The following is a 17,731-nucleotide window of genomic DNA, read 5'->3' on the forward strand; positions in this document are numbered from 1 at the left end:
ACATAAAAGTGAGATTATACAGTATTTGTTATTCTCTGATTTATTTCAGTTAGCATAACACCCTCAAGGTCATTCATGTTGTTACAAATGGCAGGATTTCCTTCTCTTTTAAGGATGAATAACATTCGGGGCGCCTGAGTGGTTCAGTCGGTTGAGTGTCCGACTTCAGCTAGGGTCATGGTCTCGTAGTCTGTGAGTTTGAGCCCTGAGTTGGGCTGTGTGCTGACAGCTCAGAGCCTGGAGCCTGCTTTGGATTCTCTGTCTCTTTCTTTCTCTGCCCTTCTCCTGTTCACACTCTGTCTGTTTGTCTCTCTCTCAAAAATAAATAAACATTAAAATAATTTTTTAAAAAAAGGATGAATAACATTCCACTCTCTCTATATACACATCTCATTTTCTTTATCCATTTATCTGTTGATGAATAGTTCGGTTGTTTCCATGTGTTGGTTTTCATAAATGCTGGATGAACATGGGGGTGAAGATATCTCTTTGAGATAGTGGGTTTAGTGATTTCATTTCCTTTGGATATATGCCCAGAAGTGAGATTGCTGGATCATATGGCAATTTTAGTTTTTTAAAATTTAATTTAATTTAATTTTTTGAGGAAACTCTATGCTGTTTTCCATAGTGACTACACCAATTTACATCCCCACCAACAGTGCACGAGGCTTCCCTTTTCTCCACATCCTCACTAACACTTATCTCTTCTGTTTGATGGCAGTCATTCTGACAGGTGTGAGATGGTATCTCATTGTGGTTTCGATGTGCATTTCTCTGATAATTAGTGATAAGCACCTTTTCATGTACCCTTTTGCCATTTGTATGTCTTCGTAGGAAAAATGTCTGTTTAGTTCCTCTGCCCATTTTAAAATCAGATTGTTTTTTGTTTTTGAACTCTATGCTTTTTAAAATATATTTTGGATATTAACCCCTTATGACATATATAATTTTCAAATATTTTCTCCCATTTAGTAGGTTGCCTTTTCATTTTGTTGATGGTGCCCTTTGCTGTGCAGAAGCTTTTTAGTTTGATGTAGTCCCACCTGTTCATGTTTGCTTTTGTTGCCTTTGCTTTTGGTGTCAACCCCCCCCCCAAAAAAAAAATCATTGCCAAGACCAATGTCAAGGAGCATACCCCCAAAACTGCTTTTTGATGTCCTTGAAATTTGAAGTACAGCTTAGCAGGGTATAATATCCTTGGTTTCCATTTTCTTTCCTTAAGTTTCTTGAAAAGACTGCTCTACTGTTGTCTTGCTTTATATGTTATTTTTGAGAAATCTCATGTTAGTCTAATTCCCTTGCCTTTATCTTTGTGAATTGTTTTATCATTTTGCCTGGATGCCATAAAATTTTGTTTTGCTCTTTTTTTTTTTTCTTTAAACAGTTTACAAGGGTATGTGTCCAAATTGATCGTTCTGGATCAGTTTTCTCAAGTATCTGATAGGCCTTTTCCATATGTAGATTCAGGCCTTTTATTTCTGGAAAGTTTTCTTGTGTTATAGTTACAATGTTAGTGCTGTCCCATTAATTTCATTTTCTTCAGTAGGGACACCAATAATACTAATGTTCTTTTCCTGTTACCCATTTCAGACAGTTTCTCTGACGCTTTTGCTTCTTTCTTTATGTCATTTTCATTCTCTTTATCATTTTCTTCAACAACATTTATTGAGTTTTCATTAAAATCTATTCTCTCATGTGTGCCTTATAATTTATTTTTCTTTTTAAAAATTTAATGTGTTTATTTTTATTTTTGAGAGAGAGAGCATGAGCAGGGAGGGGCAGAGAGAAGGGGACAGAGGATCTGAAGCAGGCTCCACACTGACAGGAGTGAGCCTGATGTGGGCCTCGAATTCATAAACCTTGAGATCATGACCTCAGCCGAAGGTGGATGCTCAACCAACTGAGCCGCCTGGGTACCCCAGTAATTTAATTTTTCATTTCTTATATGATTTTGTCTTTTCTTCTATTGATGGAGTTCAACTCTAATTTCTTTCTGTTTTTGTGTGTTTTGATTCTTTGTTTTTGTATTTCTGACTCAAGGTTTTTTTCAGATCTTCAAATTCTTGTTTGGAGATATTTAATTCAGTTTGAAGTGAGTGCTGGTTTTTCCCAACTCCATGATTGGTTCTGGGAGAGAAAACTATCAACAGAAAACCTTTTGTTTGTATTTTTCTGATTGTTGCAATACTTTAGTAGGCATATACTTACTTTTGTGTCTCTTCCTTCTGTGAACAAAGTGTGTCTAGTTTTAAGGTTCTTCTGCTGCTCTTCCCTATTCTGTTCAGTTTTTTTTTTATTTTTTTTTTTATGAATTTGTGGTTTTGGTGGTGCAGGAAAAGGGTAGAAGAAGGGTTGGTATGTCGTGTTCCCATTTTGTTTCTGTAGGATGTGTAATTAATTTCTCCCTCTTATTGCCTTTTTTCCATTAAATGCCTTGTCTGCAAGAGTTACCATCTCCTCTCTCTATCTGTATATGCAAGTTCCCGCCAGAAGCACTGTTTCTGGGGGGCTACCACTGCTGGTTCAGTGGTTTCTAGATACTTTCACATCACTAGAGCTATGAACTATTAAGTCCTAACCTTGTGTTCAGTATTTTCACCTTAATTATTTTACTCTTTGGGGTAATTCTGTATGTGTTTCCTCTGAATTTTTTGTACCCCTGTGCTCTTTTTCATTGAATCTTCATAGCCTCCTTTCACTCTCTGTATCCACAGACTAGAAGGTAGAGAATTTATTTGTTTTCCTTTACTTATACCTAACTTAAAGGTTGCTGTAATCTCTGCCTCTTAGTAATGATAATGTTGAAGGCATGAGTCCTGTGTGGTTTTATTTATTCTCCTTGTTTATTTTCTATCTGTTTGGGGAAGCTGAGAGAGATTAGTAATCAGGCTACCTCCATTGTTCTGTAAGCTCGAAAGATCCAGTAATCCCTAGTTTCATATAATTTTATACCTGAAAAAACCCAAGAGTCAAGTGAAAAACTACTACAGATAGTAAAAAATACAGTTTTGTAGTGAGGTATAAAATTAGCAAATAGAAATCTGTAACTTTATTACATACAAACAGCTTGGAGGCTATGATGGAGAATTCCATGTATAAAAGGACAACAGCCAGCTAAAACAACAACAACAAAACCTGGGGATAGCTATAAAAAGAAATGTATAAAACGTAGTGTGTTGGTTTCCTAGGGCTGCCATAACAAAGTGCCACACACTAGGTGGATTAAAACAATAGAAGTTTATTCTCTCACTGTTTTATAGGCTAGAAGTCAAAATCAAACTGTTGGCAGGACCATCCTTCCTCTGCTGCCTTTAGGAGAGGATCCTTCCTTGTCTCTTCCAGTTTTTGGTAGCTCCAGGCATTTCTTGATTAGTGGCAGTATAACTCCCGTCTCTGCCTCCATCTCTACATGGCTGACTTCTCTTTGTGTCTTTGTCTTTATCTCTTCTGTTCTTTTTTAGTTTTTTTAAGGTTTATTTATTTTTTGAGAGAGAAGGAGAGACCGAGTGTGAGCAGGAGAGGGGCAGAGAGAGGGAGTCGCGGAATCTGAAGCAGGCTCCAGGCTCCAAACTGTCAGCATAGAGCCTGAAGTGGAGCTTGAGCTCATGAACCGTGAGATCATGACCTGAGCTGAAGTCACACGCTTAACCGACTGAGCCACCCAGGTGCCCCTCTCTTCTCCTGTTCTAAAGAACACTAGTCATATTGGATTAGGAGTCACCCTAATTCCAGTGTGCCCTCACCCTATCTTGATTCCATCTACAAAAACCCTAATTTCCAAATAAGGTCACAATCATAGGTATCAGGGATTAGGAATTAGGAATTGGACATATCTTTTTGCAGGACACAGTTCCACCCATAACACCTACGTGAGGAAAAATTGTAAATATCCCTGAAGGGCATAAAGCAGATTTAAATAAATGGAAATATATACTCTGTTCTTAGGTAAGAGGACTCAACATTTTTAAGATGTGAAACTTCTAAATTAAGTTAATTTAGGGAGGATTGACATCCAGTAAAAACACTGACAAGTTTTTGGTTTTTGTTTTTTTCTTAGAATTGGAGATGCACATTGCAAAGGCTAAATCAAGAAGTAGACAAGTAGGGGTGCCTGGGTGGCTCAGTTGGTTAAGTGATCGACTCGATTTTGGCTCAGGTCGTGATCTCACAGTTATGAGATCTGAGACCCATGTTGGGCTCCATGCTGAGCAGGGAGCCTGCTTGAGATTTTCTTACCCTCTCTCTCTACCCTCCCCCTTTCAAAATAAACATAAAAAAAAAAAAGTAGACAAGTAATGATCATCAAATAAACTGAAAAAGAACAAAAAAATTGCAAGTAAATGTCATCTAAAAAATCTTTTAATAAACACTAATAAACATTCTGTACTGGTGAAGCTATGGTGAAACAAGTACTTTTATATACTGCTGGTTGGGATGCAAATTTTCACACCTGTTGGGGACAATTTAGCAACATTTCTATAAGTGTATATATATCATTAGATCAAAGAATTCCACATACAAAATTATGTGTGTATAAGGTTATTCATTGAGCCATTGCTTATAATAGGAAAGATTGGAGACCCAAATTCTAACAAGAGGGAACTGGTTAAATGTTATATTACAGGCAGTTGTAAAAGGAAATAAGGATATTCTCTTTGTACTGATTTGGCAAGATCTCAATGATGTATTGTTAAGTGTAAAAAAAGCAAGATACAGAACTAAATATTAGCTTTTTTAAAAAATAGGAAAACTAGACCATTTTCATTTTACCTGTATATGCTTAAAAAAACCTGGGGCAGAGGGGCGCCTGGGTGGCACAGTCGGTTAAGCGTCCGACTTCAGCCAGGTCACGATCTCGCGGTCCGGGAGTTCGAGCCCCGCGTCGGGCTCTGGGCTGATGGCTCAGAGCCTGGAGCCTGTTTCCGATTCTGTGTCTCCCTCTCTCTCTGCCCCTCCCCCGTTCATGCTCTGTCTCTCTCTGTCCCAAAAATAAAAATAAAAACGTTGAAAAAAAAATTTAAAAAAAACAACAAAAAACTCACCTGGCCTGTTGTGATGGATCAAGTTGGGATAAGTCTTAACATTTGTATTACTAATCTAAAGCTGTGTTGATCTGGAAATGTGACTTTGCTGAAGAGCATATGTGCAGCCAGTGATTGAATCCGTGTTGTCATTGTACATAAATGAATAATGGTTTAAAATTTGGCTTGCACTGCTTGCAAAAAAAAAAAAAATTTGGCTTGCACTAAAGAACCTTTCTGTTAGGTCTTGGCACGATTTTGAGATGTGATTTTGTTTTAAATTTGGGTGATATCTTCTAACATTGCTTCTTTGATCAGGGTAGACTTGTTTTCAATGAGTGAGAACTGGTAATAAATGTTATAATCTATGAAAATGTTTGAAACAAATATATCACTTAGGTTTCAATATAGAAGCACATATAAGGAACATGTCATAAGTCCCAATTTTGTCAGGGAATAAGGAAGGAATTGTACTTCAGTGAATTTACTTGGTGAAATGTAATTCTATGTCTAATCTTTCTTTAGTATTAAGCTATCAGTTGTGAATTACTTTGCTAATGTACTCATCCCTAACACTAGCTAACCATTTGTTCCCCTATTACTGCATCTTTTCTACTGGATATAATTGGCTTGACGCCTGAAAATCAAGATAAGCAAATTTAATAAGAATTTTATGTGAATTAAAATTAATAACATGAAGGAAAGCCTGAGGACTTGACTTACTGACTAGTGCATGGGTTTTGTGAAAGCTAACTTGAAGGCTGGAGACCCTTTTTTTTTTTTTTTTCCCTCTCATTTCTGGGATTTGCTTTGAGTTTTGTTTCTTTGAGTCAAGTTTGTTAGATAAATGGATTATGGATGGTAATTATAAACTTATCTGATGTACCCAAGAAGTGAGCGAGCATTTCAGTTACTAAAGAATTCCAGAATATAGCTGATATTGCTAGTTTTTAAATAATCAGGATGCAAGTAATTTCTACATAATCTTTCGTGAACATAATTTAGTGTCCATCTGGTTCAGATGTTTGGCTCCCTGCTTAAAATCTTTTTGAGGCTTCCCACTAATCAGATGTCGTTTCACTGTGCACCTTTTTGTTCTTTCTGGCTTTTGTGTCATCTCTTAGCAGCCCTCCCATTTGCCCTATGTTTTCAGGTACCTAGATCTTCCTTCAGTTTCTGCAACTTCCCATAGGCTTTTCTTCCCATGAGCATTCATCTCCCTGTGCTGCTGGTTGTTCCCTCTGGCTATGTTGTACCCTCTGTCTTTGCCTCTGGTTTACAAACTTTGCTTGTTTGTTGAGTTTGGCTCAGACTTCACTTCCTGAAAGAAATCTCTAAAACCACTGGAGGCCCAGTCCTTTAGTGTACATATTTCCTTTGCATCTTTTTTGCCTACTGTAGTAGCACCTACAGTAATTGTCATAAAGTAGTTAATTATAAAATGCATGTTTAATGCCTAAATGTAGGTTCCACAAAGGCAAGGACTGTTATTGTTTCTTGTAGTATCTTTAATGCTCAGCCTAGTGTTTGACATGCAGCAGACATTCAGTAAGTATTTATTGAATAAGTAAATGAATGAGTAGCGCTGAGACAACATTATTCATCATTTCACTGCATGTCTGTAGAAGACTGTTAAAAGTTGTTATTGATTGCTTATAGTATTAATCAGTTTTTATTGTTGCTCAGGATCCTGAATAAAAGCTTATGTAACACTGGAAAATTTTTTTCAACTTAAAAAATAAGCAATGAACATAAAACCAATTTTCTTTTCCTTTTTTTTAATTAAAGATTTTTTTTTTAATGTTTATTTATTCATGAGAGAGAGACAGACTGCAAGCAGGGGAGGGGCAGAGAGAGACGGAGACACAGAATCTGAAACAGGCTCCAGGCTCTGAGTTGTCAGCATAGAGCATGCATGATACAGGGCTTGAACCCATGAACCGGGAGATCATGACCTGAACCAAAGTGAGACCCTCAGCTGACTGAGCCACCTAGGTGCCCCTCTTTTCCTTTGTAAAATGTTGACGGTTCTTTGGAAGAGTAGCTTTTGGTAAAAGTGTTTTTCAGATTTTATGCTTGTGTACTGTTGTTTTCACCTTAAAAATTAGTGAAATTAAATATGCCCTTTTATAAATATTTTTCTTATAACAAAAAAAAAATTAATGAAACACAAATACACTGCTGGATCCAAAAAAACCTTTCTGTTCATGGTAGAAAATTGCCACTCAAAATTATCCTATATAGCTTAATGACATTTCAGAGGTGTAAATGTGTTATATGGTTAAAAATCTTTTCATTTTCTGCTTTCAAGTCATTGTTAGATGAGATTATCATTCTATTTATTTATTTATTTAAGTAGTCTCCACACCCAACACGACCGACCCCAAGATCAGGAGTTGCATGCTCTTCTGACTGAGGCAGCCAGGTGCTCCGAGATTATCATGCTATTAAAGGATGAAAAAAATAAAATATTGAGTATGTAATTCATCAAGTAAATATTTTCTTTAAAACAAACAAAAAACAAATATCACTTGAGTTCCAACCATTTACCAGACACTGGGTATATATAATAGTGAACAGATAGGGTCACTGTCCTCATGAAACTTATACTTTAGTTGTCAGACATAGGCCACATTCTGATAATCGCACAAATAAATAGATAATGACAAGCTGGTGTGTACTGTGAAAGAAGAACGTACGAGAGGGTAAATAGAGGGAGACCCTGACCTAGTCTGGTAGCAGGAGAGGGACAGTTTTCCCTGTGGAAGTGACATTGAGAAGAAATCTAAAGGATAGGAATTAACTTTGGTGAATATTTCAGGCGGAGAAAACAGCATGTGTGGAGGCCCTGAGGCAGGAGGAGCATGTTTTTGAGGAACTGACAGAAGACCAGTAGAATTAGATCAGAGAGAGGAAGTGACTCAACACAGAGATGGAGAGGTAGTCGGAGACCAGATCAAACATTAAGGATTGAGTCATTAAAATGTGATTACTGACACCAGTTTGTAGCCTTAGGAAATCTAAATGTCCATAGCTAGGGGACTATATCATAAATTACGATACAATGATGTAAAGAAATACTATGTAGCTATAAAAAAAATGAAGTTTACTTATGTACTCAAAAATAAAGAAAATTTCAATTTAATTGAAATTAAAAAAGAGAAAGAACTAAAAAAGGTTAAAACCTGACCCAAAGATATGTGACCTGTGCCATATGAAACTTTCAAGGATGTTGTTTGTGTAGTAAATTATCCTTTTGTATACATGTATTGTAATAGTAATTGCATATTTTGTTATATTTTGAGAATCTATTATATCTCAAGTCAGATGTATTATGGAAATTAGCATAATAATTAAGAACATGTCTACTGGTCTGAGATCCCAGGTTGATATACTGGCATTGCCATTTACACAGTTGGTTAACCAGGCAAGTTACTTCAACTCTCTAAAGCTCAGTTTTGTCATCTTAAACATGTAATAATATTTATCTGATAGAGTTGTGGTATGAATGGTATGAAATCATGCCTGTGAAGCATTTAGGAGAGTGTTTGGAAATGCTCATCACCTAAGAAAGAGTTACATACTACCACTTTGTATGAAAATATCTTCTCATTAATACTTACGGGAGTCAGAGTGCAGAAAGAGAACACCGAAGGATGTTATACCCAAAGCTTATTGTAGTTGCCTCTGAGAGGTGGGATCATGGCTGATTGTTTGTTTCTTTAGATATTTGATTATTGTTTTGTATGTTCTCCAGACTTTGAAACATGGGCATGTTTTTAAAATTAGTAATGTCTTCATTTAAATATGCTGCCTTTGCTGAAATGTAATTTTTTCATAGCCTCTTTCTCAGCAGTGTTAGAAAGTCTACATACCCAGATTTAGGTGATGTTAATCCTACAGACTTACCCATAATTATTCCTTCTCCTTATTTTGATTAGTGCTGTACCATTTTAAAAGGCTTTGTGGCCAGAGCTGCTAATTGTGATTGGGAAGGAAAAGGATTTGCATTTTGAGACCATCTGTGGGAGTTGCATTGTTTGAAACTGACAAGAGATCATGGCAGATGGTGAGGTCACAAAGATTGACTTTTTGAGCTTGACATAATGTGTTCATGAAGCTGGAAGAAGAAATCCAACTTATTTTTTAACCAACTGAAGAGTTTAGTGACAGGAAAAAGTATACAGTTGTTGAGCTAGGATAAAACATAATGCATCAGTGCACATGGCTGGTTTATCTTTGAAAATCACCAGTGCCACCAAAGATGGCAATTTCTTGAAATATTCAGTGCCATGTGTATTTACTTTCTAGATACTTGGTTTTAATCATATGTTGCAAATAAATTTTAGATTGAAGACAATGTTTAAAAGCAAAAGCTTTAAAAATACTTAGAAATGTGCATTTTTATTTATTATTTATTTACTTTTTAAAAAAAGTTTATTTTGAGAGAGACAGAGACAGTGCGAGTGGGGAAGGGGCAGAGAGAGAGAGGGAGACAGAATCCCTAGCAGGCTCTGCACTGTCAGCGTTGGAGCCTGATGCAGAGCTTGAACCCACAAAACCGTGAGATCATAACCTGAGCCGAAACCAAGAGTCAGCGCTTAACCTACTAAGCCACCCAGGTGCCCTAGAAATGTGGTTTGTTTGTTTGTTTATTTATTTATCTAGTATTAAAAATTTTTTTATTAGAAATGTGTATTTTTAAATCAAAGGCTATACGCTCTCACTCAAAGGCAGTATAGCATACTTCTTCATTTTTAATTGAATGAGGCAGATCTCTATCATAATCCCATTTCTTTTTATAACATTTTTCTTAATGTAATTTTACATAATTTAAATTACATTTGAAGGGTTATGCTTGCTCTTTCATCTACTACGATGTCTTCAGTGCCTAGATTAGTGCCTTGCACATAGTGTTCAGTGCTTACTGAATGAATAAATAAATCAATGAATAAAGTTATTGCCTACTTTTGTTAATTTTAGAAGAGTTTTTCTTAACCACAATTAGACACACTATTTCCTTTTTAAACTAGATTTATGGTGTGGTATTTTTTACTTCTACTACATGTGAATTATGTATTATTTACTTTGGAAGAAGAAACCTTAATTTGTCATGAGAAAACAGCAAACTACTTTTTTCTCTAACATTGAGGGCTTACACTGTGCTAGGCCATGTGTTATCTTGACTTGTTGAATTAAGTGCTATTTATTACTATATTAAAGATGAAGAAATTGAGGCACAGAGAGGTTAATGTAAATTTACTCAAGAAATCCATGTGCTTTGGCTCTGTTTCAAACATTTATCATTTAGGTAACATTTAGAGGTTTTAATTTGTACTTAGTTCTGGTGAGAGGATACAAAGGGAATACTAAACAAAATTAAGTTAAAGTTAATTAATGTGGTTAAGAAGTATTTTATTGGTAGCCACTTGTTATTGTGTGCTGAAATAATAACGCTCTGTTAGTTTTTTTCTTTTAGTTGGGTGAATATCACAGTGTTGCTCAATAGCCCAGCCATTAGGAAATACAGTACCATACTGAATACTGAATATTGTAATGAAGCTAGAAGCAATTCTGACCATTACAACCATATTCTGGAATGAAGAAATGGGAGAAGGGAAAAAGGACATTTACTAGTTGAATCTGGTAGCTCAACCCAATGATGTCTGCTTATATTTCACTGACCAGGATTATGTCATACAATCAGCACATCTGAAAGGGAGAGTGAGAATGTAGTACTTTTCTTTAGTTGGGCATATTGCCACCTTCAACTTCTCCTAAGGAAGAAGAGGGAAAGATACTGGATAGGCAACAATATCTGCCTTAGATAGATCTAGCAGGTTTCTAAAATTTAACAGGAACTTTGAATGGAAAACCCTTCCTTATTTTTTGTTGTACATTTAGGGGCACCTGGGTGGCTCAGTCGGTTAAGCTTCTGACTTCGGCTCAGGTCATGATCTTGAGGTTCATGAGTTCGAGCCTTGCCTTGTGTGTGGCTCTGTGCTTACAGCTTGGAGCCTGGAGCCTGCTTTGGGTTCTGGGTCTCCCTCTCTCTCTCTACCCCTCCCCCACTTACACTCTGTCTCTCTCTTTTTCAAAAATAAATAAACATTAAAAAAATACATTTCAGGGGCGCCTGGGTGGCTCAGTCAGTTAAAACGTCCGACTTCAGCTCAGGTCATGATCTCGCGGTCCGTGAGTTCGAGCCCCGCATTGGGCTCTGTGCTGACAGCTCAGAGCCTAGAGCCTGTTTCAGATTCTGTGTCTCCCTCTCTCTCTGACCCTCCCTCATTCATGCTCTGTCTCTCTCTGTCTCAAAAATAAATAAACGTTAAAAAAAAAAAAGAATAAAAAAATACATTTCAATAGGTCAGAAGGTAATCTTAGAAATATTTAAAATTGACTTTTCATGGGATGCCTGGGTGGCTCAGTTGGCTAAGTGTCCGACTTCAGCTCAGGTCATGGTCTCCTGGTTCATGAGTTCAAGCCCCATGTCGGGCTCTGTGCTGACACCTTAGAGCCTGGAGCCTGTTTCAGATTCTGTGTCTCCCAGAACTTATTTCTGCGCCTCCCCTGCTCGCACTCTGTCTCTCTCTCTCTCAAAAATAACTAAACATTAAAAAATTTTTTTTAAATAAAATTGACTCTTTGTGATTAGGAATGTTCAGTGTTTATGAATAAAATTTGGTGTATTAACTTGGTGGATCTGATGATTTTCATTTGGACAGATTGTACCTAATTTACTGCTTAACATAACCCTGAAAAACTCAGTATACCTGTTTTTCAAATGAGGACACTGAAGCTCAAAGTGGTTAAGTCACTTTGTTCAAGGTCACACAGCTAAGTGTCAGAGCTGAGATTGAGCCTAAATTAAAAAAAAATCCATGCTCAGGGTGTCTGGGTGGCTTAGTTGGTTGAGTGTCCAACTCATGTTTCCCACTCAGGTCATGATCTCACCAGTTTGTGGGATGGAGCCCCATGTCGGGCTCTGTGCTGAGCGTGAAGCCTACTTAGGATTCTCTCTCTCCCTCTGTCTCCTCTGCTCTTGCATGTGTGGACTCTCTCTAAAATAAATAACATTTTTAAAAAGTTAAAAAATAAGAAAAGTAAGAATACTTTTTTTTTTTTGCCTACAAAGTTTTACTTATAGATTCCAATTCTAGTGTATGAGATGGACATTTTGGAGTTCCTGTTTCTTCAAGCTCCTATTGTTTATGGTCTTTTCCAAATTAAATTTTATTTTTTCCTTCCCCTTAAATTTCTTTATTAAAGCTTTAATTTTGAAATGATGGTAAAATAAGAGGAAAGTTGGCAAAAGTAGGGCAAATAACTTCTAAATACCCTTTTCTCAGATTAACCAGTTGCCAACATTTGCCACATTTGTTTTATCATTCCCACTTTATCTCTATATACAGATTATATATATTTTTTCATCATTTGAAAGCTAGTTGCTGCTATCATACCTTTCCACTTCTAAATATTTTGGTGTATGTTTTCTAAAAACAAGCACATCCACCTAAAAATCCCCATGGTCCTCTGATCAAAAGCAGGAAATGGAACACTGAAACAATACTATTATCCAGTCTGTGGACTCTATTTCAATTTTTCCAGTAGCCCTAATAATGGTGTTCATAAGTAAGTATTTTTTTCTGGTCCAGAGTCCACTTCAGGCTCATACTTGGAATTTAATTTTTATGTGATTTTTGTCTTTTTAAATCGGGACTGTTAGTCAAGTTTTTTTATTTTTTCTTTCATGACAGTAACATTTTTGAAAAGTTCACCTGTTATTTTATAGAATGACCCTCCATTTAAATTTCTCTAATATTTCCTCATGATTAGATTTAGATTATGCATTTGGATGGAAATACCTCAGAAGTGATATTATATCCATCTCAGTGCACTTGTGGAGATGCGTGATGTTGGTTTGTGCCACTGTTGGTGGTTATTTGATAGGTTTGATTACTTTGGCTATGTGGTGTGTGTCAGGTTTCTTCACTGTAAAATTTGAATTAGTAGATATTTTGTGGGGTGATATTTCAAGACTGTGTAAATATCCTTTTTCTCACCCACTTTCACCCACTAGTTGTAGTATCCAATAATGATCCTTGTCTAATCAGTTATTATGATGTTTACAAATTGGTGGTTTTCTTACGTCGTTATTCCTTTCTATTTACTAGTTGGTATTGAATTGCAAAGAAGAGCTTTCCCTTCCTCCTCATTATTTCGTTTAATCTGCTTTTTATCAGTATGCAGTCCTGGATCGTTACTTTATTCAAAGAGTTTATAGTCATAATCAGTTACTGTCACTGTATACTTTTGTGCTCAGTTGTTCCAGATTGTCCAGTTGTAGGCCCTTTAGGCTGGCTCCTGTATACTTTTGATATATCTCCATCATTTCTTGAGCTCTTCCTTACTGTACAATAAAATGTTCTAGTCATATCTTGTACATCTCCTGCCCCAGCTCTGGAATTGGCTATTTCTCCAATAAGCCTTGGTGTTTCTTTCATTGCATTATCTAAAGTAACATAGTATGATATTTCAAAGCCCAGGTTTTATCACTTGTTAGCTGAGTTGATTGGTCAAATTTTTTAACTTCTGTAAGCCCAAATTTTTATCTGGAAAATGAGGGTTAAAATGGTATATGTCTCATAGTGTTGTGAAGATTAATTTGAATGATCCCCTTAAAGAACAATGCATGTTACTTGGTAAATATGACATGAACATTGCCTATTATTATTGTTATTATATTAGTGTTCCCTCTCTTTTTCCCTTTTAACAGGATGTTCTTTTAAGGAGTTATTGAAGACGAAGTTTTTTTGTTTTTGTTTTTTGTTTGTTTTTTAATGGCTTTACAGAATTTTAAATCGAATACCGTTTGACATGACGGCAAAAAATGTAAGTATTTGTAAATTTTTAAATGTAAGTATTCTTAACGTGAGTTGTACTTTTCCCTATGTACATTTTCTTCACTATTCTAATTAATCAAGTTCATTTTACTGGCATTAATTTATAATTGTTTTTGTTTATGCATAGAACAAGATAGTAAACTTTAGTGCTGTTGAATATAGCATTCTACTGGACACAGTAGCATTCTTATAAATTGCTGCCAAGTTGTGTCTTCTCAACAGCTGCAAAATTTCCATCTGTAGAAAGTTTCCCACCCCTCTCCTTTTTTGGTACTGTAATAAATTTGTTTTCGTGCTTGCTGGAGATTTTTACTTAGAAGATCACTGTTTTCTTTGGCCCAGTTTTTTTCTTGTGGACATAAGGGAATATGTATACTGGATATTGTTCAAAAGAAGCTTGCTATCTTCCATGAGATGATTCCTGAGGGGACATTAGATTTTGGATTTTTTGGAGAACTCGTTCAGTTTGTTTCCTCTGCTTGAGGCTATCATTTCTGAATCTACTTCCTTTCAAGTTATTTTCTTATTGTCAGGCTGTATCAATGGATTTGTTTCCAGTTATGTGAGGATTATGCTAGAAAATAAATACTACAACATTTAGGGAAATAACTTACAATTGCTTTACTGTTCCCAGATTGTGATGTTGGAATCTTTGATTGCATGTAACAGAAACCAGCTTAGGCTACCTTAAAAAGGGAATTTATTACAAAGATACAGGAATGTCTCAAACAATTTATGAGTAGGAATTTAGTGGGCCCTCAGAAAGATCTGAGTACAGGAACTTGAAATCTACCAGGAACTGAAGCAGTGTTTAGTTTTCATTTATTAACTCTGCTTGTCTGTGTGCATCTGCTTCATACTCTCTCCCTCTCTCTCTGCAAATCATGCTCCTTAGTTTTCCAGGCAGCATCTCAATATATGTGTTACAGAGCCAGCCTGTTCAGAGAGAGAGAGGTGTGAAGGAAAGGAAGGAGGCAGCTTGACAGATCCTGTCTGCCCACGTGAGCTCCAATTCCAAACTCCTTGGGGTGGACCTCTGACACTGCTCAAGTGTGATGTCTACTAGTGGTTTAGTTAATCGTGACCAGGAAGAGCCAGCATTCTATTGTGTGGAAAGGTCTTTTGTAAGCCAGACAGTTCCAAATACTGCCTGTTATACATCTAAAGAATAACATTAAAAAAAAAAAACACCTTAATTATTTATCTCTATTTTCCTATTATTAACTTTGCTTTTGACATGCTATAAGTAGCTGTAAGCAGATATAGATTTTGTTTCATTATCATTTAATTAATTTCATTAGGATAAATTATCAGGAGTAGTAGGCTTTAATCTAAGACTGTTACATATTTGTTAAAGTGCTGTTGGGGGGAAAGAAGAAACAAAGTTTTAGTCTGTGTATAGGGAATTTTCTTATAGGATATTATCCTGATTTTTTTTTTCTCCTTTAGAAAAAGGGGAGGTAAAAGTTACCCTGAACCACAAGATGGTTAACATTCAAATAGCAAGCATATTTTGGCTTAAAATGTGCCTTGAATCATATATCATCTTCTTAGTCATATGTACAATTCACTATATTAAAAGTTGTTTCCCTAAAGTAGCATAAAACATTTGAACCAGTGATGATTATACTCCCATTATTTTGTTTGTATATTTGGAAGAAATCAAACAGTGAGCAACATATTTCTCTTTCTGCTATGGCATCCTAGGGGGAGAGGGATAAGTGATGAGCTGATGGTCTTTTGATACCTTTGAGTTAGGGACATGGAGAAGTCAAACCTCACATTAGGCTAATGTATGTGGGAAAGAATTGGAATAGACTGTCTGAAAATAGCCAATCAAGTTTACTACCTATTCTGCAATAGATACGAACATTTTTGTGGCTTTTAATATGTTTTGTCAAGATACTTACTGAAAGGATTATACTAGTTCACAGTGCCACAAACAATTCATTCTCCTTCTTCCCCCACCCACCAAATATATGTACCTGATCCTGTTCTAGGCTCCTGCCTTCTTTGGGCTTATTGTGTAGTGAGAGAAAACAGTGAATACATATATACTGTCAGGTAATGATAAATGTCACGAAGAAAAATAAAATAGGGTAAGAAGAAAGAGGGTGATGGTAGCAAGGGAGAGCTCTTTCAACTCAGGTGTTCAGAGAGTTCTCTTTAAGGGCATGACATTCAGACAATGCTCTTGAGTCTCAATCCAAGAAGAAGCCAATCATATGAATATATGGGAAAAGATCATTCCAGGTAGAGGCAGGAAAAGGTGTGGTTGTTTAAGAAACAGCAAGATGACCAGTTTTATAAGTGGAACAGACTAAGCAAGGGATAGTGGTAGGGGATGAAGTCAGAAGGGAAGCAGGGGCTGGATCATGTGGACCCTCAAGGACTGGGGCGTTGGGTGTGTATTTGAAATGTCAGTAAGGAGCCATTAGAGATTTGGTGGATAATTGCATGACCTGACTTACCATCTTAGAAAGTTTGTCCTGACTGCTGAGTCAATAGATTGAAGAGGGGCGTAGTAGAAGCAGGAGACTCATTTGGCACTTAACTCAGTAGTTCAGACACACACGCAGGTCTTAGAGAGGCATTAGTAAACACATACTCAAATATTTACATCCTTATTTTCTGTTTCTCATGTTACATTTCTCTTACGAGAGCAGGTTTTTTGTGAAGAGTTGTTTTTGCCTTATCCATGACATAGTAGGTCTCATGATTACAAATGATAGCAACCCTATTCAAAATAGCTTAAGGCAAAAAATGGAATGTGTTGATTCACATAACTGAAAAGTTTGGAGTAGTGTGGCTTCAAACATATCTGGATTCAGGGGATCACATGATGGTGTCAGGGATCTAGTCTCCCTTTTTACATCTCTTGGCTCTATATGGTAGCAGAATACCCTATACTGGCCTTATAATTCTTATATCAGAAGAAGAGAGGGAACTTTTCTTTTTTAGCATGTATATTTCAGATTCCATAGAGGAGCTTTGGTTGACCCTGCTTGGCCCACATGTTCAGTTAGACAAGTGGAGAAAGAAGTGGGCCAGGTCTGGGTCATGGGTCCACTTTTGTTGAAATAGCACAATTGAATCTCAAGGATTAACAGCCATACTGGAACTACGTGGATTGTGGGATGGGTCATTTTGCAAAAAGTAAGTTCTGTAAAGCTGGCAATATAGTCACTGTTTCCGAGATAAAATTGTTGTCAAATGGTACCTGGTAGCCACTGATACGCTTCATGACCACAAATGCAGGTGTGTTCTCACTTAAGCTCCCTCAATATACAATCAAGAATGTGGAAGGTAATTTGATGTGTATTTTGAGCCTTGTCAAATAATCTTTTAAAAAATATGTAAGCCTTGGGGTGCCTGGGTGGCTCAGTTGGTTAAGCGTCCGACTTTGGCTCAGGTCATGATCTCATGCTTCGTGGGTTTGAGCCCCGCATTGAGCTGTGTTGATGGCTCACAGCCTAGAATCTGCTTCAGATTCAATGTCTCTCTCTCTCTCTCTCTCTCTCTGTCTCTCTGTGCACCTCCCTGACTCATCCTCTGTCTCTCTCTCAAAAATAAATAAAAAACATTTTAAAAAAATGTAAGCCATGATACTCATTATAGAAAAATTAGAAAATACAGATAAGGAAATGGCATAGAGATTAGCAGCAGAATTTTGCCTAGGAAGACATCTGGTATATATACAAGTGTGTGTGTATGTAAAAAATATATGTATATATTTCTAATAAAAATGTCATGCTGTTTTGTAACCTACTGTTTAGCTTAATCTCTGTGATGAATGTCTTTTCT

The 17,731-nt window shown here is 36.5% G+C and overlaps 1 protein-coding gene across 3 annotated transcripts in view; it reads left to right on the forward strand.

The window, feature by feature from the left end:
- The window catches only part of TFDP2 (transcription factor Dp-2), a 172,860-nt gene that overhangs the window by 33,765 nt on the left and 121,364 nt on the right, over positions 1–17,731 (forward strand). For all 3 annotated transcript variants that reach the window (XM_043595236.1, XM_043595238.1, XM_043595237.1), the window contains exon 2: positions 13,801–13,916. In XM_043595236.1, coding sequence (XP_043451171.1) covers positions 13,902–13,916 — 15 coding nt within the window. In that variant the 5' untranslated portion in view covers positions 13,801–13,901. The remainder of the gene's footprint in view (positions 1–13,800; positions 13,917–17,731) is intronic.

The sequence above is a fragment of the Prionailurus bengalensis genome, chromosome C2, assembly GCF_016509475.1.
Source record: "Prionailurus bengalensis isolate Pbe53 chromosome C2, Fcat_Pben_1.1_paternal_pri, whole genome shotgun sequence".
Lineage (NCBI taxonomy): Eukaryota > Metazoa > Chordata > Mammalia > Carnivora > Felidae > Prionailurus > Prionailurus bengalensis.